Source organism: Muscardinus avellanarius (genome assembly GCF_963383645.1).
Source record: "Muscardinus avellanarius genome assembly, chromosome: 12".
Taxonomy (NCBI): domain Eukaryota; kingdom Metazoa; phylum Chordata; class Mammalia; order Rodentia; family Gliridae; genus Muscardinus; species Muscardinus avellanarius.
The window spans coordinates 54571926-54599019 of record NC_137798.1 but is presented as its reverse complement, the minus strand read 5'-3'; the positions used below and the strand labels follow the sequence as shown (position 1 = coordinate 54599019).

The window sequence follows — 27094 nt, the reverse complement described above, 5'->3', positions numbered from 1 at the left end:
TATATTTGGTGCCCTCTCCCCCCGCCCCCGTTTTCTCCCCCCCCCCCACCAATGGTTGGCCAGGTTAACCATGTCTTATTCATAATTTTACACATGTTCAGGTGAAGATGCTCCTTAATCAAGATCGGCCTTTCTCCTCTCCTATCTTTCCATTAAAACTTAGCTAGTATTTCCCCTCTAATATCTGGGGTCCTACTGGTATCCTTTGTGTTTTCTAGTTTGGGCATATTAGAGGAAACATGTGTATCTTCTCCTTCTGTGCTTGGCTGATCTCACTTAACATGATGCTTTCCAGGGCTTTCCATCTTCTTGCAAATGATAAAATTTTGTTCTTCTTTATGGCTGAATAGAATTCCATTGTGTGTATTTCCCACAGTTTTGCTATCCATTCATCTGTTGATGGTGATCTGGGTTGGATCCATATTTTGGCTATTACAAATTGTGCTGCTATGAACATAGGTATGCATATGTTGCTGTATTTCTCTGAATTCAACCCTTTTGGAAAGATACCCAGGAGTGGTATAGCTGGATCATATGGTGGATCTATTCCCACCTTTCTTAGGAATCTCCACACAGATCTCCATAGTGGCTGAACTAGTTTGCACTCCCACCAACAGTGTAAAAGAGTTCCTCTTTCCCCACATCCTCGCCAGCATTTGTTGTTGTTTGATTTCTTTATGCTTGCTACTCTCACTGGGGTTAGATGGAATCTCAGTGTAGTTTTGATTTGCATCTCCCTGATGGCCAGTGATGAAGAACATCTTTTCATGTATCTATTAGCCCTTTGTATCTCTTCTTTTGTGAAGTGTCTATTTAGTTCATTTGCCCATTTCTTGATTGGGTTGTTTGTTTTGTTGGTGTAGAGCCTTTTGAGCTCTTTGTATACTCTGGATATTAGCCCCCTATCAGAATGGTGGCTGGTAAAGATCCTTTCCCATTCTGTAGGCTTCCTCTTTAGGTTATTGATAGTTTCCTTTGATGAGAAGAAACTTTTTAGTTTAATGTTATCCCACTTGTTTATTCTTGCTTTAATTTCCTGAGCTTTGGAGGTTTTGTTGAGAAAGTTACTGCCTGTGGTGCACGCTTTTAATCCCGGCTCTTGGGAGGCTGAGACAGGAGCCGCGCTGGCTTAAGAGACCCTGTTTCCAAATAAAAATATTTTAAAAATAGGTCTGGGAGTGTAGCCCGGAGGTAGAAGGGTTTCCAGGAACCCCAGTTCCACACACACACAAAAAAAAGTTTGTGCTCTTGGTTCGTGTGTGTGTGTGTGTGTGTTGATAGGTTTCTGAGAGCCTGGAAGCTTCATGCTTTACCCTGGTTCTTGAGTGTGTGTGTGTGTGTGTGTGTGTGTGTGTGTGTGTCCACGCGCACGATTGGTGTTGCTGGGTTGCTGAGAGTCTCACTATGTTTAGGAAGCTGTTCTAGAACCTGGTATCCTTTTGTCTCATCCTCCCAACTACCGAGATTACAAGCAAGGGCCACCACACCCGGCTTGTTCCAGTTTTATATTCTACATTTCATTTGGTCTAAATTGCACTTTCATAATTGTGAGATGGTGTTCAGAAATACTATTTTTCGATTGAAAGGTGGCAAAAATTATAGTTTACCCTAAAATGAAGATCCCTGTTTACATACAACGTGTTGAACCCAAAATGTTACCTGTTGATTCCACATTCTTTTTGTTCATGGGGGGGGGGGTTGAACCCAGGGGCATTCTACCTCTGAGCTACACTCCCAGCCTCCCCCCTTTTTTTTCTTCAGAATTGGGGATTGAACCCAGGGGAATTCTACCTCCAAGCTACACCTCCAGCCCAGTTTTTATCTTTCTTTCTTTCTTTCTTTCTTTCTTTCTTTCTTTCTTTCTTTCTTTTTGTGGTACTGGGGGTGGAACCCAGGGGCTTTTTCTACCTCCAGGCTATACTCCCAGACCTATTTCATACTTTATTTGGAAACAGGGTCTCACTAGGTTGCTGAGAGACTCACTAAGTAGCTGAGGCTGGCTTCGAACCTGTGCAATCCTATCTCAGCCTCCCAAGCACTGGGATTACAAGCGTGCGCCACCACGTCCCGCTCCTTCCTTCCTTCCTATCTTTCTTTTCTTTCTTCCTTTCCTCTTTTCTTTCCTTCTATTTGAGGTACTGGGGATAGAGTTTAGGGGCGTTCTACCTCTGAGCTACACACCCAACTCTATTTTTTATTCTTTATTTTGAAATGGGCTTACTGAGTTGCAAAGAGCCTCACTAAGTAGCTAACTAAGGCTGTCCGAGAACCGTGATCATCGGGTCTCAGTCTCCCGAATGCTGGATTGCAAGCGTTTGCCACCATGCCTGGCTTGCAGAGAACTTCACAAGTTGCTTAGGCTGGCTTCTAACGGCGGTTCTCCTGTCTCTCAGCCTCCCAATTACAAGTGTGCACCATTATCCCTAGCTCCAAGACCTAGTTTATTTTTGCTTTGAAATGATCTCACTAAATTGAGGAGGGCCTCACTAAGTTGCCAAGGCAGGCTTCGAACCTGAGATTCTCCTGTCACGGTCTCCCAAGTACTTTACAGGCATACGTCATCACACCCAGCTTGATTCTGCATTCTGAAAATCGTACTTTTTCAGGAAAAAAGAGTGGTTATGATAATAAATGACTACCTTTCTACTTACTATTAATGATTATTATTAGTTTTTTTGCGGTACTGGGAATGAAACCCAAGGGCATTCTATTTCTGAGCTACATGTCCAGCCCTATTTTTTAGTCCTTTTATTTTTGAAACGGTCTCACTGAGTTGTGAAGTGCCTCGCTAGGGAGCTGAGGCTAGGGAGCTGAGGCTGTCCACAAACCTCTATCCTACAGTCTCCGCCTCCCGAACGCTGGGATTACAAGCATGCGCCACCACGCAGGCCCTCCACTTAGTATTTTTGCTTGTACATCGAGTTGAGCATCAAAACTACTGGGCAACTAGCAATGTTAATTTCATGGCCATAGAGAAAATTAAACTATAAAAATAGCCTAAGACAGGTGTGGTGATGCACACTTGTAATCCCAGCATTTGGGAGGCTGAGACAGGAGGATCCCGGTTGATGGATAGCTTCAGCTACTTAGGCCCTTTGCAACTCAGACCCTGTTTCAAAAATAAAGAGGAACAAATGCTCTAACCAGGACAAACAATGGCAATTCACTGAAATGGAAATTAAGATGAAAAATTATATATATACTCAATCAGACAACAGGGAAACGAGAAGAAAGCTCCTCTGATGGGGACCTTAGTGCTATATACAGGCAAGACACCATCCAAACACCATCAGAGCAGGAAGATTGTTGAATGAATCAGGAAGTGGCCGTCCTGGTTCACCCAAAATTGGTACCAAAAACATTAAAAGATAACTTCACAAGAAAACCTTTTTTTTTTTAAAGAGTTCTTTATGTTGTTGTGGTTATTTTAATTAATTAATTATCTATTTATTTTTGCAGTACTGGGGATGGAACCCAGGGGCATCATACCTCTGAGCTATACCCTGAGCCCTATTTTTTATATTCTTTATTTTGAAGCAAGGTCTCACTAATCTGTGGAAGACTGCACTAAGTAGCAGAGGCTGGCTGTGAAACTTTGATCCTCCTGTCTCAGCCTCCCAAGTTCTGGGATTACAAATGTGTGCCACCACACCTGGTTTGTACTTATTTTTAAATCATCATTATAGTTTAAAGTGTACTTTATAAGTAGTTTACTTTATATGAGATAATTTAAAGGAAATATCATCACACTTGTAATCACCGTACTTGGAAGGTGAGACCGGAGGATCGCAGGTTCACTGCCAGCCTCAGCTGCTTAGTGAGGCCCTCTGCAATTTAGTGAGACTGTTTCAAAATAAAGAATAAAAAATAGGGCTGGGGGTGTAGCTCAAAGGTAGAATGTCCTTGAGTCCTATCCCCAGTACTGCAAAAATAAATAAATAAATAAATAAAAATAAAAATAAAAGGATACATCATGAGTAAACTGAAAATGTTTATGCAACAGCTGAATGGATCTTATTACCCAATTTTTTTTTTTTTTGTGTGTGTGGTACTGGGGATGGGACCCAGGGGCATTATACCTCTGAGCTACACCCCCAGCCCTATTTTTTGGTCTTTTTTTTTTATTCTTGAAACAGCATGCTACTGAGTTGCAAGTAGTTACTAAGTAGCTGAGGCTGTCGTGTCCCCCCCCCCCCCCCCCCCCCCCCCCCCCCCCCGCAAACCTTGATCCTCAGGTCTCAGCCTCTGGAATGCTGGGATTACAAGTGTGCAACACCATGCCCAGCTCCCTGTTGGGTTTTAAGTAAATATATAATTTCCAGAATAAAAATAAAATAATTTTTTTTTTATTTTTTTGGTGGCACTGGGGGTGGAACCCAGAGGCTTTCTACCTCCGGGCTATACTCCCGGACCTATTTTATATTTTATTAGAAACAGGGTCTCACTAAGTTGCTGAGAGCCTCACTAAGTAGCTGAGGCTGGCTTCGAACCTGCGTGATCCTCCTGTCTTAGCCTCCCAAGCCTTACAAGCGTGCACCACCACACCTGGCAAAATAAAATAATTTAAAATGAAAACAAAGTGGGTTATGGACCCAAAGTTTTCAAATAAAGATATATAAAAGATATATAAAAAAGCTTATAAGTATTTCAAAATAGTCTCTGCTTCATCAAAAATTGAAAATAAATTGGGGGTAGTGGCACACACCTGTAATTCTAGTATATGGGGAGCTGAGATAGGAGGCTCGCAGGTTCAAGGATAGTCTCAACAAGTAGTGAGACTCTCATCAACCTAGGGAGACTCTGTTTCAAAAATATAATTAAAATAGGGCTTGGAAGCTGGGTGTGGTGGCGCACGCTTGTAATCCTGGTACTTAGGAGGCTGAGTCAGGAGGATCGAGCAGGTTCAAAGGCAGCCTCAGCTACTTAGTGAGACCCTGTTTCCAAATAAAATATAAAAGAGGTCTAGGAGTATAGCTCGAGGTAGAAGGCCCCTGGATTTCATCCCCAACACCACACACACACACACACACACACACACCCACACACACACACACACACACACACACACGGCTTGGGGTGTAATTCAAAGGTAGAATGTCCCTCAGTTCAATCCCTAGTACCACAAAAAAAAGAAAGACAAGAAAAGAAAGAAAGAAAGAAAAGAAAGAAAGAAAGAAAGAAAGAAAGAAAGAGCTGGGCGTGGTGTCGCACGCTTGTAATCCCAGCATTTGGGAGGCTGAGACAGGAGGATCGAGGTACGCGGACAGCCTCAGCTACTTAGTGAGGCCCTCTGCAACTCAGTGAGACCCTGTTTCAAAATAAAGAACAACAACAAAAAAAATATGGCAGGGGGTGTAGCTCGAAGGTCGAATGCCTCTGGGTTCTATCCCCAGACCCACAAAAAAAAAAAAAAAAAAAAAAGAATCAAATTGAAATAGCACTACCATTTCTACTCCATGAAAAGGACAAGTATAAAAAAAGCTTGCTAGTTCACTCTGTTGAGAGAATGTGGGAAAATAGGCACTCTGTGGATAAGAGTAAGGTTTTTACAATTTCTTTATTTTATTTTTTGTGGTACTGGGTCCACCTCTGAGCTACATCCCCAGTCCTATATTTTGTATTTTTTTTATTTTGAAACAGGGTTTCACTGAGTTGCAAAGGGCCTCAGAAAGTAGCCGAGGCTGTCCATGAATTGCAATCCTCCTGTCTTAGCCTCCTAAGTGCTGGGATTATGCAGGACTTAGTTATTACAATTTCTTTCTTTCCTTCTTCTTATTTACTTATTATTATTATTTTTTTTGGTGGTACTGGGGGTAGAACCCTGGGGCTTTTCTACCTCTAGGCTACACTCCCAGACCTATTTTACACTTTTTTTTTGGAAACAGGGTCTCACTAAGTTGCTGAGAGCCTCACCAAGTAGCTGAGGCTGGCTTTGAACCTGCGCGGTCCTCCTGTCTCAGCCTCCCAAGCGCGGGGATTACAAGCGTGAGCCACCACGCCCAGCTATTTATTATAATTTCTATGGGGCAAGTTCTTAATACATTTGTATGAAAGCTTATATTCTTTGGCCTGGTAGTTCTAACTCCATTTTTTTTTTTTTTTTGGTGGTGGTACTGGGGTTCTGGAAACCCTTCTACCTCCGGGCTACGCTCCCAGACCTATTTTATATTTTTATTTGGAAACAGGGTCTCTTAAGCCAGAGAGGCTGGCTTCAAACCTGCAGGATCCTCCTGTCTCTGCCTCCCAAGCGTGGGGATTACAAGTGTGTACCACTGCCACCACGCCTAGTCCAAAATTTTTATAATGGTTTGTCTTCTATATCTATAGATATACTTTATAAGAAAGACACATTTCAAAGTTACTTTATAGATACACTTTATTATATATGTATCTATATGGATACATCTTTCTCTGTACTTATCAATATAAAGTATGTAGGCAATGCTCACACAAGGAGGTTTAAATTCACCTTCATTCCCCAGTTTTGCTGTATATTTTCACTGTTTTTCATCCCCTTCTATTTGCTTTATGGTCTGTTGTGAGAAACACTGGGTATTGATGAAGTAGAATAGATGAAATAAAATTTTAGGTAGAAAGGAGATGCATTGGGGAGGAAAGGAATATGGAATATGTGGTTTTAAAATCTGAAACAGAGCTTGGTTATTCTTAAAAACCCAGGCAAGCCCAAGGCTGGGCGTGGTGGCGCATGCTTGTAATCCCAGACTTAGACAGGAGGATTGCAGTTTCCTGGCTAGCCTCAGCTACCTAGTGAGGTTCTTTGTGACTTAGTGAGACCCTCTCTCAATATAAAAAATAATTAAAAAAAATAGGGCTGGGGTTGTAGTTCAGAGGTAGAATGCTCCTGGGTTCAATCCCCGGTACTGCAAAAAAACAAAACAAAACAAAACAAACAAAAAAAAAAAAAACAAAAAAAAAAAAAACAAAAAACAAAAACAAACAACAACAACAAAAAACAAACAAACCAGGCTTATAATTTTAAGACATAATGCGTTGGCTCAGGAAATTTCTGAGGCAATTACATTATCTCTAACTGGTGAGTGTTGAAATTCTTTTTTCAGTCACAGAAGTTATCTGTTGCTCATGACAGGTATGATATGTAAAGAAAGATGATATATAAATGTTATATATATGCAAACACACATACGTGTATATATGTATGTGTGTAGATATTATTTATTTATTTATTTATTTTGCAGAGTGGCGGATCAACCCTAGTGTTTTACAAGTTAGGCAAAAGTTCTTGCCACTAAGTTATACCCCTATCGTTGACTCCTAGTTATTACAGTATACTTCAAGTTGTTTTTAAAATCTTTCCAGTAGGTGTCAGTGCTGAGCCGAGGCTTTTCAAAATCAAGATCAGCTTTTCATGAGTAAAATTATAATTAAAGAAATGTAAACGGCACGATTAGGCAAAGCCAATAAAGACACTTAATAATGATTTGCTTCTTGAAAGTAGACGTTTACTTCTGAGATGTTCAAAAGAAGCGGGGTCTCGCTATGTTGCCCAGGCTGGAGTGCAGTGGCTATTCACAGGCGCGATCCCACTACTGATCAGCACGGGAGTTTTGACCTGCTCCGTTTCCGACCTGGGCCGGTTCACCCCTCCTTAGGCAACCTGGTGGCCCCCCGCTCCCGGGAGGTCACCATATTGATGCCGAACTTAGTGCGGACACCCGATCGGCACAGCGCACTACAGCCCAGAACTCCTGGACTCAAGCGATCCTCCCGCCTCAGCCTCCCGAGTAGCTGGGACTACAGGCGCGCGCCACCGCGCCCGGCGGTCTGGCCCGGCGCTGAAGTAGAACTAGAACGTGAGCTGTGGTGACGTCATCAGCGGGGCCGGCCTGCAAGGACTCCGCGGTCGCTGGAGGCGAAAGCGACGTCGCCACACTGCGCACGCGTCACTTTTCAGCACTGCATTCTGGGTAAGCAGTGTTCCGGGCAAAAAATGTGAAGTGCGCCTGCGTGCCCCAACTCCCTCCTTTTGCCTCGTTGCAGCCTTGGAAGCAAGATGGGTCACCAGCAGCTCTATTGGAGCCATCCGCGGAAGTTCGGCCAGGGCTCTCGCTCCTGGTGAGAAGTAGTGTGGTTTTACGGAAGGGTTGCTCTGGGTGTGGAGGCTGCTCAAAGTCTCAAGTCGAGGAGTTTGTGGCCGCGCTGCAGCAAAACGAATGGGAGTCGCGGCCGGCGCCATTACGGGCCTGTGGTGCGGGCGGGTGCGGACCTTGGGATAACTGCCACCTACAAAAATGCCGTCTCTTTCTTTCACAGCCGCGTCTGTTCAAACCGGCACGGTCTGATTCGGAAGTACGGCCTCAACATGTGCCGCCAGTGTTTCCGTCAGTACGCGAAGGACATCGGCTTCATCAAGGTGCGGGCCCTGCGCGCCCAGGGCTGGGCGCCTTCGCCGGCCGGGCTCTTGGAGCCGGTGACGCCGGCGGGAGGTTGAGCAGCCAGATAATTGGACGGGGAGGGTGAAGGCCTTAGAAATGAACCTTCCTAGCTACCCCTCCCCTTAAGACAGCCACGCCACTTAGGTGTCACTTACAAAGTTGGATAAAATATTTCACTTAACGGAAGTCACTAGGGTTAAATTTTACCTTACATATTGGCCCTTTGAGGGCATACTTTTTCTTTTTTTTTTTTTGCGTACCGGGCGCTCTGCCACTGCGCTACATCCCTAGTCTTTTCTCTTTCGTGTGGTCCTAGGGATAGAATTCAGGGGCTACAGCCATATTTTTTTATTTGTGTTTTTGAAACAGGGTCTTGCTAGGCTGGTAAAAGTCTCAGTATTTGCTGAGGCCCTCCTCCAGTTTGCAGTATTACAGTCGCAGTCTCCCAAGTTATGGGATTACAAGCATTTGCCACCACCACACCCAGCTTCTAGTATTGATTTTGAATCGGGGTTCTGCTAAGTTGCTGAGACTGGCCTCAGACCTGTGGCTGATCTCCTGTATGAGCCTCTCGAGTACTGGGATTGTGGGTGTGTGTGTCACCATGCCCCGCTCTTTAATTTTATTTTCTTTATGTTACTAGGGATTGAATCCCGGGGTCTTTATTTTCTTTATGTTACTAGGGATTGAATCCCGGGGTCTTTCTACGTCTGAGCTGCACTCCCAGTCCTCTTATTTTTTACTTTTATTTTGAAACTGTCTCACCAAATTGCTGAGGCTGGCCTTGAACCTGTGATCCTTCTGCCTCAGTCTCCCAAGTACTGAGATTACAAATGTTCACCACGATGCCCAGCTGAAAATGAATTTCTGGCTGGCTCTTTGAGAGAAAGACACCAGCATTTTGATTTATAATTAGTTTTGTAGAGGATATTAACTCATTTAAAGTAGATGTTGGGTTGATTTTGTGAATGTAAGTTAATGTGAGGTCTTTTCAGTGTAACAGGTAGAAATTGTTCTTTTTTTTTTTTTTTTTTTTTTTTGCGGGTCTGGAGATGGTACCCAGGGGCATTTGACCTCTGAGGTATACCCGCTGCCTTAATTTTTATTCTTTATTTTGAAACAGGGTCTCACTAAGTTGCAAAGGGCATCACTAATTACCTGAGGCTATCCGCAAACTGATCCTTCTGTCTCAGTCTCCCAAATGCTGGGATTACAAGCAAGCGCCACCGTACCCGGCTAGAAAATGTTCTTAATGCAAATTTAACAGCATTGACCAAATATGTAATCATTATATGCTGGTGTTAAAATGTAGTTTAAATAACTCAATGGGAACAAGTGTGTCACAGATGAGAGTGAACTCTGTCCCACTGAATTATAGTAACCTACTTGATAAAACTGGCCTGAGCATTTGGTAAATATCATTTTATCTTTTTTTTTGGTGGTATTGTGAATGGATACCAGGGGCATTCTACTTCTGAACCATAGTCCCAGCCCTTATTTTTTGTTTTGAAACAGGGTGTGGCTAAGTTGTCGAGGCTGGCCAGGAACCTATGATCCTCCTGTCTTGCCTCCCAAGAACTGAATTACAAGTGTGGTCCACTATATCGGGCTATGTAGTATTTTTATTGGTAAATACTTTGCTTGAAGGAAGGAGTGAATTTACCAGTACTAAAAGTTGGGGTTTGTAGAGTGGTTTGTAGGCATTCAGTAAATAAATTACTTAAGTCTGGGTCTTTAGCTTGGGCATATTGTGTTTCTAGTTAAACATTCTAGAATGAGCCAGTCTTTGTGGGGGGGTAGGTTGAAATTAAAGCATTATAAAAATTACCTCTTTTTTTTTCCAGTTGGACTGAGTGATCTTCCTTGAATGGATTATCCATGATGCCTACCCAGTGAAAGACCATGTTTCTTTGTACATAAAATAAAATGTTTAAGAAAAACCTTTGATTTGAGTGTATTCTACCTCCTAGCCTTTTTTTTTTTTTAAGCAGTGTCAGTAAGTCGCTGAGCCTGGCTACAAACCTATGATCCTCTTTTTTTTTTTTTTTTGGTGGTACTCGGGTTCCTGGAAGCCCTTCTAACTCGGGGCTACACTCCCAGACCTATTTTTACATTTTTATTTGGAAACAGGGTCTCCTAAGCCAGCGCGCGCGGCTGGCTTCGAACCTGCGCGATCCTCCTGACTTTGCCTCCCAAGCGCGGGGATTACAAGCGTGCGCCACCACGCCCGGCTGTGATCCTCTTTTCAGGCTCCTGTGTACTGGGATTATGAACATGTGCTGTCAGGCCTGCCTGGCTCAGTTTCTCAAAATACATGATTTGTTCTCTGTCATAAATGCTGAAATTTGGTAAATAACAATTTTGTTTTATATTTTTGTGTGTGGAGCTGGGGATGGAACCCAGGGGCATTCTACCTTTGAGCAATACCCCTATCCCTATTTTTTACTCTTTAATTTGAAACAGGGTCTTACCAGGTTGCAAATGGCCTTGCTAAGTAGTCAAGGCTATCTACAAACCATGATCCTGTCTCAGCCTCCCAAATGCTGGTATTACAAGCATGTGCCACCATGCCTGGCTTGTTTTCATTTATTTTGCGGGTCTGGAGCATTCTGCCTCGAGCTACGCCCCCTGTCCTTTTTTATTTTTCATTTTGAAACGGTCTCACTAAGTTGTGGAGGGCCTCACTAAGTAGCTGAGGCTGTCTGGGAACTGATCCTATCTCAGCCTTCCTAATGCTGGGATTACAAGCCGGGGCCACCATACCCGGCTCTGGCCTGATTCGTAGCTTGGTTTCTTTTTTTTTTCTTTTGTGTGTATGTGATACTGGGGATTAAACCCAGAGAGACATTCTATTTCCAAGCTATATCCCCAGCCCTGAACTTAAGCCTACAGTCCCGTCTCCACAGGCGTGTGCCACCACTCCCTGCTTGTGAGACCCTGTTTGAAAATAAGATGAGGCTAGAGCTGAGGCCCTCTTGCAGAACTGAAGTAGAAGCTCAGAGGTAGAACCCCTGGGTTTAATCCCAGCACCACAAAAAAGGAGTTCACTGGTGAGCCAGGCTTGCTGGTGAATACCTGTAATTGAGTGAAGTAGACAGGAAGAAAAACCAAAACGTATTAGAAGCCAAGCTAGGACTCTGTTTAAGCAGGAACTGATCAACTGGATTTTGTGCCCCTAGTTAGGATACAATTGATCTCTACTGAAGTTTCATCTGACAGGAAGGAAAATATGACAGGAGGGAAGCTGAAGTGACCAATTTGGATTGCTTTTAATTTTTGTTCTTTGAAACAGGGTCTCACTAAATTGGGGAGGGCCTCAATAAGTAGCTGAGGCTGTCTTCGAACCACGATCCTCTGGTCTCAGCCTCCAAATGCTGGGATTAAAAGCATGAACCACCATGCCCAGCACTGATTTTATTTTGAAACAGGGTCTCACTAAATTGGTGAGACTGATCTCTCAAACCTATGATCCTCTTGTCTCAGCCACCCAAGTACTGGGATTACAAGCATATGCCTGCCCTTATTTTTTATTTTGAAAAGGGTCAATATTGCTATGTTGCTACATTGCAACAGTGCTACATTGCTAAAGCTGGCCTTGAACCTGGAATCCTTGCAAGTACTGGGATTACAGGCATGCACCACCATGCCTGGCTGCCAATTACCATTAAAGGTAGTTCTCACCCAGAAATGGCTGAGACAGGAGGATTGCAGGTTTGAAACCAGTCTCAACAACTTAGGACCTCAGCAACTTAAACCCACCCAGCTTCAAAATAAAAAGTAAAATAAGGCTAAGGGCTAGGCATGGTGGTGCATACTTGTAATCTCAGTACTTGGGAGGCTGAGACAGGAGGATCGGGGTTTGTGGACAGCCTCAGCTACTTAGTGAGGCTCTCTGCAACTTAGTGAAACCCTGTTTCAAAATAAAGTATAAAAAATAGGGCTGGGGGGTGTAGCTCAGAGGTAGAATGCCCTTGGATTTCAAACATTCCCAGTACCACCAAAGTAATAATAACAACAGGGCTAGGGTCTAGGGTGTAGCTCAAGAGTAGAACACTTCTGGATTCAATCTGTAGTATCTCCTCACCACCACCAAATGCACAAATCATTGGTGCTTTAGGAATATGAGCTTTTGGGTACAGACTATACTAGGGGCATAACAAAAGTATCTGATTTTACTCAATATCCACAAAAATTAGAAAAAAAGAAAAAGGAAGAAAAGATGTTTTCCAAGGGTTAATCGAGAATGTAGAAGAAGGCTTAGTTTGTTGTTATTCTATAGGAGTGTGTATGAATCAAGGCTTTATTTATTTATTTATTGTGGGTCTGGGGATGGAAGCCAGAGGCATTCGACCTCTGAGCTACATCCCCTGCCCCAATTTTTTTTTCCTTTATTTTGAAACCGGGTCTCACTGAGTTGCAGAGGGCCTCACTTAGTAGCTGAGGCTGTCCGCGAACTGTGATCCTTAGGTCTCAGCTTCCCAAATGCTGGTATTACAAGCGTGCGCCACCACGCCTGGCTCTGGAATCAAGGCTTTATAAAGGCCAAAAATTAGATGATAATTTGTGCTAGTTCCAGGTGTCCCATGTTTTTTAGAGTTTTAAACTAAATAGGAGGCGGGGTGTGGTGGCACCTGCTTATAATCCCAGCATTTGGGAGGCAGAGACACGAGGATCATGGTTTGCAGACAGCCTCAGCTACTTAATGAGGCCATTCACAACTCAGATCCTGTTTCAAAAATAAAAATATACTAAAAAATAGGGCTGCGGGTATAGCTTGGAGGTACAATGCCCTTGGATTCTATCCCTAGTACCTAAAAAAAAAAAAAAAAAACTAAATAGGAAGTAACAAGTTTAATCTAGTTGTATAAATTATCATTCAGTGTCTTGAACTCGAAGTCACTTGATTAATTAGAAAGAATTTTTAGAAAGCTAGAACTGGCTTTCTTTGCTTACTGAAAATCCTTCTGTTAAAACAGCTTATTATATATGTCAATGGTGAGTACTGCTGGATTTGATTCTAGTCTATATTTATTTTTATGGTACTGTACTGGAGAGTAAACTCTTAGAACATTCTTTTTTTGTGGTATATTCTAACTTGAGCTATACCTCCAGCCCTATTTTTTATTCTTTATTTTAAAACAGGGTCTTACTAAGTTGCAGAGAGCCTCACTCAGTACCTGAGGCTAGCTTCGAACCTGTGATCTTCCTGTCTCAGCCTCCCAAGTACTGGGATTACAAGCATGTGCCACCATGCCAGGCTTAGACTATACCTTCTGACTGAAAAAAACAACTCTGGACAGATGTCTGAAAGGCCTGTAGAACCATAATGTCCTATCACTTACCCTCTCCATTGTTTTGGTTGGGCCCCTTAGAACCCTGACAGTTTTCTCTCTGTTTATAAAAACATTCCTGCTCCCCTGCATAGTTTGAGAACCCCAATCTTGGGGCAAGATCTAAGTCTGGCTGTGGAAGTGGCACAGGTGGACCTCGAGTGGATGCTATCCCGGGAGTCCAAAGAACACACTTCAGGAAGCTGAGCTCTCATCCACAATGACCAACCTTCACCTTTGGATACATACCATCTGATTATATATTTTCCTGGATTCTTGTTCTGCCTGCAGACCTTCCCATTTATGCATGGGTAACTCCTGGATGGTGCTTTCCCTGTCCTTGGTCAGTTTACCAGATGTGGCATGCTGCCATTAAAGCATTATTGTGAAACATTTGTTAATTCAGATAATCTTTTTTTTTTTTTTTTTTTCCAGATCTAGGGATGGAATCCAGGGGCATTTGACCTCCGAGCTACACCCCCTGCCCTATTTTTTATTCTTTATTTTGAAACAGGGTCTCACTACGTTGCAGAGGGCCTCACAAAGTAGCTGAGGCTGTCCGTGAACCGCGATCCTTTGGTCTCAGCTTCCTGATTGCTGGGATTACAAGCGTGCGTCACCATGCCCAGCTTCCTGTTTTTTTAATCTTTATTTTGAAACAGGGTCTCACTGAGTTGCAAAGGACTCATTAAGTAGCTGAGACTATCCATGAACCACAGTCCTCCTCTCTCAGACTCCCAAATGCTGGGATTACAAGCGTGTACCACCATGTTTGGCTTCAGATAATCTTGAAATACATAGCATCATTAATAAATAGGAAAGGGAGTGCATTACCATCAAAACAGACTGGCTAAAGTTTTCAAGATCTGGAAGAAAGGGAGGAGAGAGAAAAGGTACCTGGAGAAATGGGTGTAAAACAGGGGAGGCTGATGCTCAGAGAAAAGTCATGCCTTCTTTCTCCATACATATAATATATATTATTATAGTCTGTTTATATATAATAATTATATATAATAACATATAATATATAATTTATATAATATATAATAATTATTATAGTCTGCATATATATATTATAGTATTTCTGTCACTAGGAATGCAGGATCCCATTGATCTCTCTGAACAAGCCTTCCGAGAGGCCCACATTTAGGAGCTAACTTTGTGACTTCTTACTATAAATAATCTGGGTTCAGAAGAAAAGCAGTGTACATGTGTACATGATTTTAGCTGTTGTAGCAGTGAGAGAAAAAGAACAGCTTAGTTTCATAATGTTGCAAGACTGTAAGTACCAGCTGCATGATGCACATTGTGCAACCTAATAGTAATTATGCCGATAATGTAAACAGCTCCCCTGTGTCGACTAGCTACGACTCTACTGCCAAACATCCAGCACAAACAGCAAGTGCTGGAAAAATCAATAAGCTTTTTCCCCGGGATCCAAAGAAATGTGGGTTACTAAAACCCCTAACAGGCGTCCATAAAGAGTAATATCTCATTATATTAATGCTAAGGGAGGTTTGTGTTTTATTTCCTAAAATAATAAGATTGCAAATTAAAGGACTAGTTGACAGAGTGATAAACATTCATGGCAGCACAGACAAATCAATAAGAGAATCAAATAAAAAGAAGTGGAACCGTTTCTTGGCAATCTGTTCAGCTGAGTTTCATGGGCGGAGTCGGGGCCACCTTGTGCTCCTGTTTCACATACTGACAAATTCCATTTCATGGTGATACTCGGGCATCTGTTCTTCCTTTGATGGCTATTAACTCTTATTAACATGCATGAAGATTAAGTGTGGACATCTAGTACAGAGGATATGTCTGTCAGCCATGAAAGGAGAGGACTCATATTTGGAACTGCAGCCTAGAAGATGGGGCTGGTCCACTCCGTTAGTGCTGACGGCGCCTGAGCTACCCAGGGTAAGAAGGATACAGAAGCCAAACTTTACCATTATACGACTTGGTTTCAGGCCAGTTGGGTCAGACATTTTAATTTCTGCAATTCTGAGCAGTTCTGTGCCCAGCAGGGCTTAGTTACTGGTGTTCTGTCAGGACGTATGGGTGAAGGCGCCTTTCATATACTGGCTGAAAAATTCAACTTTTTCAGGTTTTCATCGCTCACATTCCTCTATGTTCTTGTCTTCTGTTGCCGGGGCAGAGACATTCACAGTTCTTGGAAAAACACTACTCTTGTATATCTGAATTGTTATCTTTCAGATGTTACATTTGAAAAGATATCTTTGGATCTGAAATTTTATAATGCCGGGATTTTGCATTGATTTAGTTTTTATAGGGTATTTCCATATTCACTGTCTCTATTGATCTTTGAAACAGCTTTGCCAGACAAGCAGATCAAGGATTGTTGTGTTTTAAAGATCATAAAACTGAGACTGGTAGGGATAAAGTGATTTACTCAAAGACACAACTGATAAATCATGGAGCTATAATTTAATTGTCTGACTCAAAGTTCCAAGGCTATCTCCCTTACTGTGCCATCTTATTGATGTTGTTAACCCTACTTTTTGGGGTGTGCGTGTGTGTGTGTGTGTGTGTGTGTGTGTGTGTGTGTTTGTTTGTTACTGGGGACTGAACCCAGGGGCATTCTACCTCTGAGTTACACTCCCAGGCCTATTTTATTTTTTTTATTTTTATTCTTGGCACTGGAGATAGAGCCAGGGGCATTCTACCTTCAAGCTGAACACTCTAGCCCTATTTTATTTTTAGATTGAAATAGGGTCTTGCTAAGTTGATGAGAGTCTCATTACTTGCTGAAGCTAGAGGATATTTTTTGTTTTTGTTTTTTCTTTCCTTTAAAGTTTTGCCACACTTCATATATATATATATATATATATATATATATATATATATTTTTTTTTTTTTTTTTTTTTTTTCTTTGTAAACAGGTTCTCGTTAAATTGCTAAGGCTGGCTGTGAACTGTGATCCTTCAGTCTCACTTTCCCAAGTACAGCTGTGTGCCACCAGGCCCATCTTGTAGCTTCTTTTTTTGTGTGTGGCACTGGGGATTGAACCCAGAGGCATTCTACCTCCAAGGTAAACCCCCAGCCTAATTTGATTTATTTGGAAACAAGGTCTCACTAAGTTGTGGAGGGCCTTGCTATGTTGTCAAGGTTGGCTTCGAACCTGTGATCTTCTGTCTCAGCCTCCCAAGTACTGAGATTACAAGTGTGTACCACCATGCCTGGCTTTGTAGCTTCTTTATTACCAGGAGAGCAAAGCATGTTGACAATAGCTACTTCTCATCTGGGACATTTATTATAGGTTTTCGTTCTTTTTTTTTTTTTTTTTTTTTGGAACTGGGGATTGAACCCAGGGGCTGTGTACCTCCGAGCTATATCCCCAGCTCTAGTTTTTATTCTTTAGTTTTGGAATAGGGTCTCACTAAGTTGCAGAGGGCCTAAGTAGCTGAGGCTGGTCACAAACTTGGATTTTCCTGTCTCAGATTTCCCAAGTACTGGGATTACAAGTGTGTGCCTCTGTGCCGGGCTATTATAGGTTTTTATAATACATTTCTTCCTTGTTAATGACTTTAATTTGTTCCTGAAGACCGTACCACTGTTAAAAACTGTTAAATGAAGAAAATTCCATTATTTTATTAGAAAGTATGTATTCCATTACTAGTGTTCCGTTTCAAGATTCTGACAATTTTCAGAGACAGGAAAATATACCAATTAAACAGTGGGGGGAGGCTTAAAAGAATAATGTGCAAAGATTTAAAAGAGTTCTGACACCAGCTAATATAATGAAAGTTGTTTCTTGCATTAATTCCTAGAGTTATCCAGACCCCAAAGTTAAAGGGCGTGGCCCTCAATCAAGCTGTCATCTGCTAGCTGCACAGTGGGCGTCTCCAGGCCACATGCATTGCTGACCAACTAGCCACAAATCCATAGGCTTCCCACAAATCCTCTCAGGTTTGACGGTTTGTTAGTCTAACTCATACAGTTTGTGAAAATGTTGTATTTACAATTACAGTTTTATTATAAGGAACACAAATTAGGGCCAGCCAAATGAAGAGACACATAAGATGAAGCCTGAGAAGGTCCCAAACACAAACCTTCCATGTCAGGGTGGAATCAGCATGACGCCCTCCCAGAACCTCGACGTGCTCACCAACCAGGAGCTCCACTGTGCTTCAGAATTCAGAGTTGTGTGTGTGTGTGTCTGTTTTGTGTTTGTGTGTGTGGTACTGGGGATTGAACCTAGGGCTTCCACCTCTGAGCTATACTCCCAGCCCTATTTTATTTTTTATTTAAAACAGGGTCTCACTAAGTCACTGAGGGCCTTGCTAAATGGCTGAGACTGGCCTTGACCCTACGGTTCTCTTTTCTCAGCCTCCCAAATACTGGGATTACAGGCATGTGCCACTGTACCCAGCTAGAATTCAGAATTCTATTAAGTAAGCATGATTGACTGAATCATTACAAGTGATTGAAGTGCATCCTCCCACTCCAAGGCCCCGCTCTGGAGGTCAGGTTGGCTCAGAGCTCCAACACTAAGCTGCGGGTGGTGGTACCATGCCTGTAATCCCAGTACTTGAGAGTCACTCCCAGCCATGTTTTATTGTTTATTTTGAAACAGTCCTCTACTGGGGGTGACACTCCTTACTGGAGTGCCTGTGCTGCACCCAGGCCCTGACTACCTTTTACATTTTGGAAATTAATACCAAAGCAATTTTTCAATACTGGCTCATGGAGGGCCTCACTAAGTAGCTGAGGTTCGCTGTAAACATGCGATCCTCCTGTCTCAGCCTCCCAAGTACTGAGATTACAGGTCTGCACCACCACCCCTGGCTGAGAATCACAGATTTGAGCACAGCCTCATCAATTTAGTAAAACCCTCAGCAATGTAGTGAGACCCTATTTATAAAAAAAAATAATAATAATAAGCTGAGTGTGGTGGCGCATGCTTGTAATCCCAGCATTTGGGAGGCTGAGACAGGAGGATCACAGTTCGCAGACAGTCTCAGCTATTACTTAGTGAGGCCCTTTGCAACTCAATGAGACCCTGTTTCAAAATAAAGAATAAAAGATAGGTCTGGCCGGGCGTGGTGGCGCACGCTTGTAATCCCCGCGCTTGGGAGGCAGAGACAGGAGGTTCGAAGCCAGCCGCGCGCACTGGCTTAGGAGACCCTGTTTCCAAATAAAAATGTAAAAATAGGTCTGGGAGTGTAGCCCAGAGGTAAAAGGGCTTCCAGGAACCCCAGTACCACCAAAAAAAAAAAAAAGATAGGTCTGGAGGTGTAGCTTGGAGATTGAATCCCCTTGGGTTCCATCCCTAGTACTGCAAAATAAATAAATAAATAAATAAATAAATAAATAAATAAATAGGGCTGGGAGTGTAGCTGAGAGAGAGAATGTTCCTGGGTTCAGTCCCCAGTAAACACACACACACACACACACACACACACACACACACACACACACACGGTCACAGTATAGGAAAACTTTAGGGCGTAACAAATGCTAAATTCATGAAAATAACCCTCAAACCCACAGTTTGAGGTGTCTCAAGATGTTTCTTCTTCACTTTACTTACATGGCGCATATTCAAAAGTAAAGCGTTTTGAGTTCATCCAAACTTATACAATACACATTTGTTCCATATTAAAGTTTCTGTTGTATAAATTGGAAAGCTATGTCCTTGTATGCAAATTTATTGTTGAAATATCAGTTGTTATTATTACATTTATTTAGAGCCTTTTAGAGCAGAAAAACACAAAAAAGATTTTTTTTTTGCAATTTTTTTTGCAATTTTTTTTTTTTTTTTTTTTTGTGTGGTTCCTAAGAGCAGCACCCTCAGGCTCAATGATTCACTACATATTTTCACAGGACTCAGAAAAGCTGTTGTTCTCAAGGTTAAGGTTCAGGACAGTGTTGAAGTGAAGGGAAAATGTCTCCAATCGAAGTTTCACTAAAATGAGCTGACAGGAGACAGGATATATAAACTTATGAATGAGCATGGAGAGAATCACAGTACTATGATTACACAGTAACCCAATGAGTCCCAGATGCTTATGATAAAAATTCTAGAAGTCCTACATTTAATTAAAAAGGCCAGAAAGTGGGAGGAGGAAAAGATAAAGGCAATTCATCAGGGGGCATTCTGCCTCTGAGCCACATCTGCAGCCCTTTTTATTTTTTGTTTTGAAACGGTCTCGGTACGTTGCTGAATCTTGCTAAATTGCTGAGGGTGGTCTTGAACCTGCAATCCTACTGTTTCAGCATCCCAAGTACTCTGTGTGTGTGTGTGTGTGTGTGTGTGTTTGTGTGTACTACCACACCTGGCTTGAAAACATTTTCTTTGGGGCCAGGATGTAGTTAAGTGGCAAAGTGCCTGCTTTGCAGGTGTGGCGCTCTAGGTTTGATCCCTGGTTCCAAAAGACAAAAACAAAAACAAAAACAAAAAACACTTTAAAAAAATAAGCTAAGATAACATTTTCTTTCTTTCTTTTCTTTTCTTTTCTTTTCTTTTTTTTTTTTTTTTGTGGTACTGGGAATGGAATGCAAGGGCATTCTACTGCTGAGCTACACCCCCAGCCTGCTGTTTTATTCTTTATTTTGAAACAGGGTCTCACTGAGTTGCAGAGGGCCTCAGTAAGTAGCTGAGGCTGGCCGCGAATCGCGGATCTTCCTGGCTCAGCCTCCCAAATGCTGGGATTACAAGCATGTGACACCACGCCTGGCAACATTTTTAAACTAGGTAGCTCAATAGAAAGAAATATACACTGTGTGTGTGTGTGTGTGGGGGCATTTGGGAGAAACACAGACCTCAGGGCAAGGTCCTATGCTGGATGCGAAGGGTCTCTCCGCTGCTTGAGTTGTTTCCTGCTTCTAGGCCACGCAATCCTCTAGCCCCTGGGAGAGGAGGACATTTACTGTCTGATATTAGTGACTCTTCTCAAGAATAGTGCTTAATCTGATCTCAAACCCAGCTTCATGCCAAAAGACAGATTTCCGTTCCTTCTCTTGGAGGTAAGTTACTTTTTCCTAGCAACAACACTCTATAATATATATATTATTCTTTTATTTATTTATTTTTTTGTTGTACTGGAGGTGGAACCCAGGGGCTTTTCTACCCCTGGCTATACTCCCAGACTTATTTTATACTTTATTTGGAAACAGGGTCTCACTAAGTTGCTGAGAGCCTCACTAAGTAGCCGAGGCTGGCTTCGAACGTGTGCGATCCTCCTGTCTCAGCCTCCCAAGAGCGGGGATTACAAGCGCGCGCCACCACGACCGGCTATAGTATATATTATTCTTTTTTTTTTTAATTTTATTTTATTGGTGCACTGTATTCATACATCATAGTGGGATACAAACTTTTGTAGACATATATGCACACATCGCCCAGTCAACCCCCACCCGATCCCCACCCCATTCTCTCCCCATCCCTCCTTCCCATGCTTGGCTTAGTGGTTGACATCTAGTATTATAGCAATTTATCCAAAATTAAAAATGATAATCTCACATAACAGTTTCATTTGTCTGATACCAAGCTTTTGATGATTTAAAGATAACATTTCAATATTTCTTTTTGCTTTCTTTCTTACCTGAGCATATTTTTTTCTGTTTTTTTAGGTGAAACTATCATATATTTATATATTTATTTTTCAGAAAAAAAATCTATCCTAATATGGAATATGAATTCTAGATACCCAAAACGATCTTGAAAAAGAACAAAGCTAGCAGATATATATTTTCTGATTTCAAACCATATAAAGCTACAATAATTGAAACAGTGTAGTACTGTTCTAAAGGCAGATATATAGACCATTGTAGTTAAATACAAGCCTAGAGCTAAATTCTTCCCTATATTGTCAAGTTATTTTTGACAAGGTTTCCACGAACATTTGGTGGTGGAAATAATAGTCTTTTAACTAAATATTGTTGAAAAATAATAATTACATGGAAAAGAATAAAATTGGACCCTTACCTAATCCCTCATACAAGTATTAACTCAAAATAGATAAAAGACCTAAATATAAATCTTAAGACTATAAACTTTTAGAAGAAAATCTGGGTCATAAAACCTCACAACATTGAAATTGGCAGTGATTTCTTGGATATGATTTCAATGGCACAGGCAACAGAAGAATATACAAGCTCCCTAAAAAAATAAAAGAAAATATTGTATATCCAAAGACAATGTAAACAGAGTTAACAGTTACTAATAGAATGGGATAAAATATTTCCAAATGCTATATCTGAAGGTATATTAATATTCCAACTAGAAATCCTAAAAATTAACAACAATAAAGGCAAACAATACAATTTAGAGATAGGTAAAAGACTAACATAAATAATGAATCTCCACAGATAACCAATCTTAGTTGTCTGTTGGATGGAAACTCTTGTTTCTCTGGTTCTGGTGAGTGTTACCTATTTCTTCTTTGTAGTTAATCTCTTTGAGTATTTTCTCTAGCGCTGGTTTTGAAGACATAAATTCCTTCAGTTTCTGTTTGTCATGGAAGCTTCTTATTTCTCCATCTAATTTGATAGAAAGTTTTGCTGGATAGGAAATTTTTGGCTGGAAGTTGTTTTCTTTCAGAGTTTGGAATATGTTACTCCAAGCCCTTCTGGCTCTCATGACTTGGTTTGGGAAGTCTGGAGTGATTCTAATTGGTTTGCCTCTGAATGTCACTTGGCCCTTTGTTTTTGTTGCCTTTAAGATTCTCTGCTTGGCTTCCACATTGGTCATTTTGACAATTATGTGGCGTGGGGATCCTCTTCTCCGATCCTGTCTAAAGGGAGTTCTATAAGTTTCCTGGATCTGTGTATCAACCTCTTGCTCTATATTTGGAAAATTTTCTGCTATTACTTCCTTGAAGAGATTGTTGATCCCTTTGGTATCACTTTCTTTTCCCTCCTCTATTCCAATTATTCTTAGGTTAGCTCTCTTAAGATGGGCCCATATTTCTTCAATGTCAGATTCCTGCTGTCGGATATTTTTTTCTAGATTAGAAACTATGCGTTCATTTTTGGATTGCTCATCTTCTAAGAGCGAGATTCTGTTCTCCATGTGGTCTAATCGGTTGTTTGTGCTTTGAATTGAGGCCTTTACTTCATTAATTGCATCCTTTATCTCTTTTTGGCTCTCTCTGAGTTCTTTTCGAAGCACCTCTATTATTTCTACAGTTATTTTCCTGATTTGATCTTCTAGAAATCTCTGATTTTCTGTTTTATCGGGTTCTGATGTTGTGGGGTTGTGCGCATTCATTACTCCAGTGTTATTCCTCTTTCCCATGATTTCGGAGGTTTGTTCCTTCTCTGGGTTCTTCACTTGGGTCACTATGGCTTCACTTAAGGTGCTCTGGATCTCGAGTCTGTATTATCTCAGACCCCACTACTCCTTTACTGGGTTGTATCACAGAGTCTCCGACCCAGGGAGTCGATAGAGGCTGCTTTAGACTGTGGGGGGCGCCAGGTTGCACGTTCTCCTATGGTGTGATATCTCTGCCACCGCCACCCCCTCACTGAGTCAAGTCCCAGGGGGTACAGTACTGGGATTTCTCCTCTGTGGCCCGCAATTTGACTCACTGTTCTTGAGTACACAGATGTAGCTGTACTGGACTCGGTGAATTCCCTGCTGCTGCTGCCGCCAGTGGCAATATGGCGCCGCTGCCACGCCCTCGGCCGTGAAGCTGGCGTTATTTTTTCTTCTCTGGTTTTGATTTCCACTCTGAATCCCTGCAGCGTGTGCTTAGCTCAGCCACTGGGAGCTTTAAATGCTGTCTGCGCCGAAAGATCCCGCCTGGCTGTTCCGCAGTGGCTCACCTCGGCTTGCTGTAGCCGTCCGTTGAGTTTGCCGCTGCCGCGTCCTCGGGCGCGTGTGTCTCCTCTGTGGCCCTGAGCTCTGTTCTCAGTCCGCTTTCTCTCTGGAGCCTGGTGGTTTTTTTGTTTTTCTGGTGATGGTGTTTTCTGGCTATGAAAGGCGCTGGTTTTGTGGTAATGGAAATTGGTTGTTAGTGGGGCTCTTAAGCCCCGCTTTTCTCGGTCGCCATCTTCCCGGAAGTCTATATTATTCTTATTAACTAGGCAGATGGGCAGATGCTCTGTGTTTTATCAGTTGGCTTTTTATGTTAAGTTCACTCAGTGCAAATCCAAAATCTCATTCCAGATTCTTAAAAAGAAAGAGTGCTGTTCAGTTGACCTTTACTTAACAGGAAGAAACCTCAGCTGGCTCAGGGGTCTCTTACAACACTATAGGTTGACCTTTCAAATAAAGACTGTTTCCTGTTGTGGAGGAGACATAACACTTCCTGCTATTGCTGTGGGGTGTGTGTGTGTGCGTGTGTGTGTGTGTATGCGCACATGTTTGTTTACTATCATGGAACATTAAGTGTTCTTAACAGTCCACGTTAAACCAAAGTAGTGCTCAGTTATAATATGCCCCAAGAAAATCTCACCAACAGCTGTATAGGCTTAGGAAGCTAGATGGCAGAGTAATCACACAGTTAAAAAAAACCAAAACTTTATATGAAATTGTACAGAGAAGTTACGCCTTTCTTCAGTTTTACAAAGAGAAATTCCTGCCTTTCTGTGCGAATGATTGGAAAGAGCTACTTTGAGCGGGGCGTGGTGGCGCACGCTTGTAATCCCAGCATTTGGGAGGCTGAAGACGTGAGGATTGCGGCTCAGGGACGGTGAGGCCCTTTGCAACTCAGTGAGACCCTGTTTCAAAATAAAGAATAAAAAACCAGGCTGGGGTTGTAGCTCGGAGGTAGAATTCCCTGGGTTCCATCCCCAGTACTGCCAGAAAAAAAAAAAAAGAAAAAAAAAAGAAAAAAAAGAACCTTGTGGAGTTTCTGGGGGTAAAACTCACAAAATGTGATGTTGTGTATGACTGGGTCCCCTCGGAGCTCTGAACTCTCAGGTGTGTCCACACAGAGCCGTCAGCAGTCCCACGGTTTTCCCATCGCAGCACTGATTCCTGCGGAGGTTTCCGCCGTTGTAAGTTGCACTCTAGACCTGCCAGACTGTTTTCGCAGGTTGGGGCGCAGCAGCTTGCCCAGTGGCCTTGCTGCTTCGACAGATCTAGGAAGAACTGTGGATTTTTAGTTTGTTCTGCTTTTTGCCTTATGGGATGAAAAGGCAGCTTCTAAGTGATTTACCACAGGCTAGGGGTCTTGCAATAACATTATCATAATAATCATATCCCATTCTTTCTGGCCCATTGTTTTTTTTTTTTTACTCAGATTTATTGAGCAATTACTATGTGTCAGGCACTGTTCTAAATGCTCTACATGTATATATATATATATATATATATATATATATATATATATATATATATTAGTACGGGGGATGGAACCCAGGGACATTCTACCTCCGAGCTACACCCCCAGCCCTATTTTTTATTTTTTATTTTGAAAACAGGGTCTCACTGAATTGTAAAGCGCCTCACTAAGTAGCTGAGGCTGCGAACTGCAATCCTGCTGTCTTGGCCTCTCAAATGCTGGGATTACAAGCGTGCGCTACCACGCCCAGATCCTATTTTTTATTTTGAAACAGGGTCTCACTAGGTCTCACTAGTGTCTGAGTGTCTGAGGATGTCCTTGTGCCTGTGATTTTCCTGTCTTAATCTCTCAAATACTGGAATTGCAGGGGTATGCTATCATACAGGCTATCTACCTGTATTTTTTTTTCTTTTTACGGTACTGGGGAATGAACCCAAGGGCATTCTATCTCCGAGTCAGACCCCAGCCCTATTTTTTACTCTTTATATTTGAAATAGGGTCTCACTAAGTTGGGGAGGGCCTCACTAAGTAGCTGAGGCTGGCCACAAACCTGAGATCCTCCTGTCTCAGCCTCCCAAGAACTGGATTACAAGCATGCACCACCACGCCCAGCTTATCTTCCTGTATTTTTTAAATTTATTTATTTATTTATTTATTTTTGAGGTTCTGGGGGTGGAACCCAGAGGCTTTTCTACCTCCGGCCTATACTCCCAGACCTATTTTTATACTTTATTTGGAAACAGGGTCTCACTAAGTTGCCGAGAGCATCACGAAGTAGCTGAGGCTGGCTTTGAACCTCCGCGATCCTCCTGTCTCAGCCTTCCAAGCGTTGGGATTACAAGCGTGCGCCACCACGCCCAGTTTATTTACCTGTATTTTAAACAGCTCTGTGAGAGTACTACAGACTTTGGGCTAGAAGCACACCCTACGTTAATGGTTTGTGTACAGGAGATTTATTAAAAGAATGCATTTTAGGAAGAACTAATAAGAGACGGAGGAAAACAGAACGGGGAAAGCAGGTGCCATTCAAGGATGGGATTGCAGGCACAGTCGACCCAGGTGCTTTGGAGCGTAAGTTGCACCAATGTCTGTTGGTGAGGAAGAGGCGGGGCTTGTGAGCCCTTGCTGCATTAGTTATGAATCATGCTGAGGGTGTTTCTACTTCTTCCACTTAACAGATGATAAAATAAGATGGAGCCAGGCGTGGTGGCGCACCCTTGTAATCCCAGCATTTGGGAGGCTGAGACCTGAGGATCATGGTTCGCGGACAGTCTCTGCTACTTAGTGAGGCCCTCTGCAACTCAGTGTTGACCCTGTTTCAAAATAAAGAATAAAAAATCAGGCTGGGGGTGTAGCTCAGAGGTCGAATGCCCTTGGGTTCCATCCCCAGACCCCCCCCCAAAAAAAAAAAAAAAAGATGGATACTTTCTTTGGGTGTGTGTGTGTGATCCTGGGAATTAAACCCATGGGCATTCTACCTCTGAGCTACATCCTCAGCCCCCTTTAAATTAAAAAGAAATTTTTTTTGAAACAGTGTCTCACCAGATTGCTGAGGTTCTCATTAAGTTACTGAGACTGTCCTCAAAACTGTGATCCTCCTGTCTTAGCCTCCCAAGTACTGGGATTACATGTGTGCGCCACCACATGGCTCCTTCCCTCAATTTTAATAATTTATTCCTCTTACAGCTCTGTTCTTGCCCTTGCTTTTTCTTTCCACACTCCTTTAATTAAGTGAACTAAACTGCACCAATTTCTTCAGCCTTCATCTCTGTCTCACATGTCCCTGTCGTTAGTACCGTTTTCTACTTTTCTAGAGGATGTCTCTACCTGTAATGCTGCAAAACTTTTTGTTCTTTCTTTCCTTTTTTTTTTTTTTTTTTGAATGGAACCCAGGAACAGTCTACCTTAGAGCTACAACTCCAGCCCTATTTTATTTTTTATTTTAGAAACAGGGTCTCAAAGTTGCTGAGAGCCTCACTAAGTTGCTAAGGCTGGCTTTGAAACTGCGATCCTCCTGGCTCAGCCTCCCAGCTACTGGGATTTTGGGTGTGGACTATCATGCCCTGCTACACAATTTGTGAGATCTAGATGCCCT

At 42.3% G+C, this 27094-nt stretch overlaps 1 protein-coding gene across 1 annotated transcript; it reads left to right on the top strand.

Moving 5' to 3' along the window:
• Positions 1 to 8015: 8015 nt before the first annotated feature.
• On the top strand, positions 8016 to 10354 carry RPS29 (ribosomal protein S29). The gene is made up of 3 exons (XM_080707613.1): positions 8016 to 8094; positions 8293 to 8392; positions 10259 to 10354. The coding sequence occupies exons 1-3, from the start codon at positions 8033 to 8035 to the stop codon at positions 10265 to 10267; spliced, it is 171 nt and encodes a 56-aa protein (XP_080563739.1). The 5' UTR covers positions 8016 to 8032; the 3' UTR covers positions 10268 to 10354.
• Positions 10355 to 27094: the final 16740 nt, after the last annotated feature.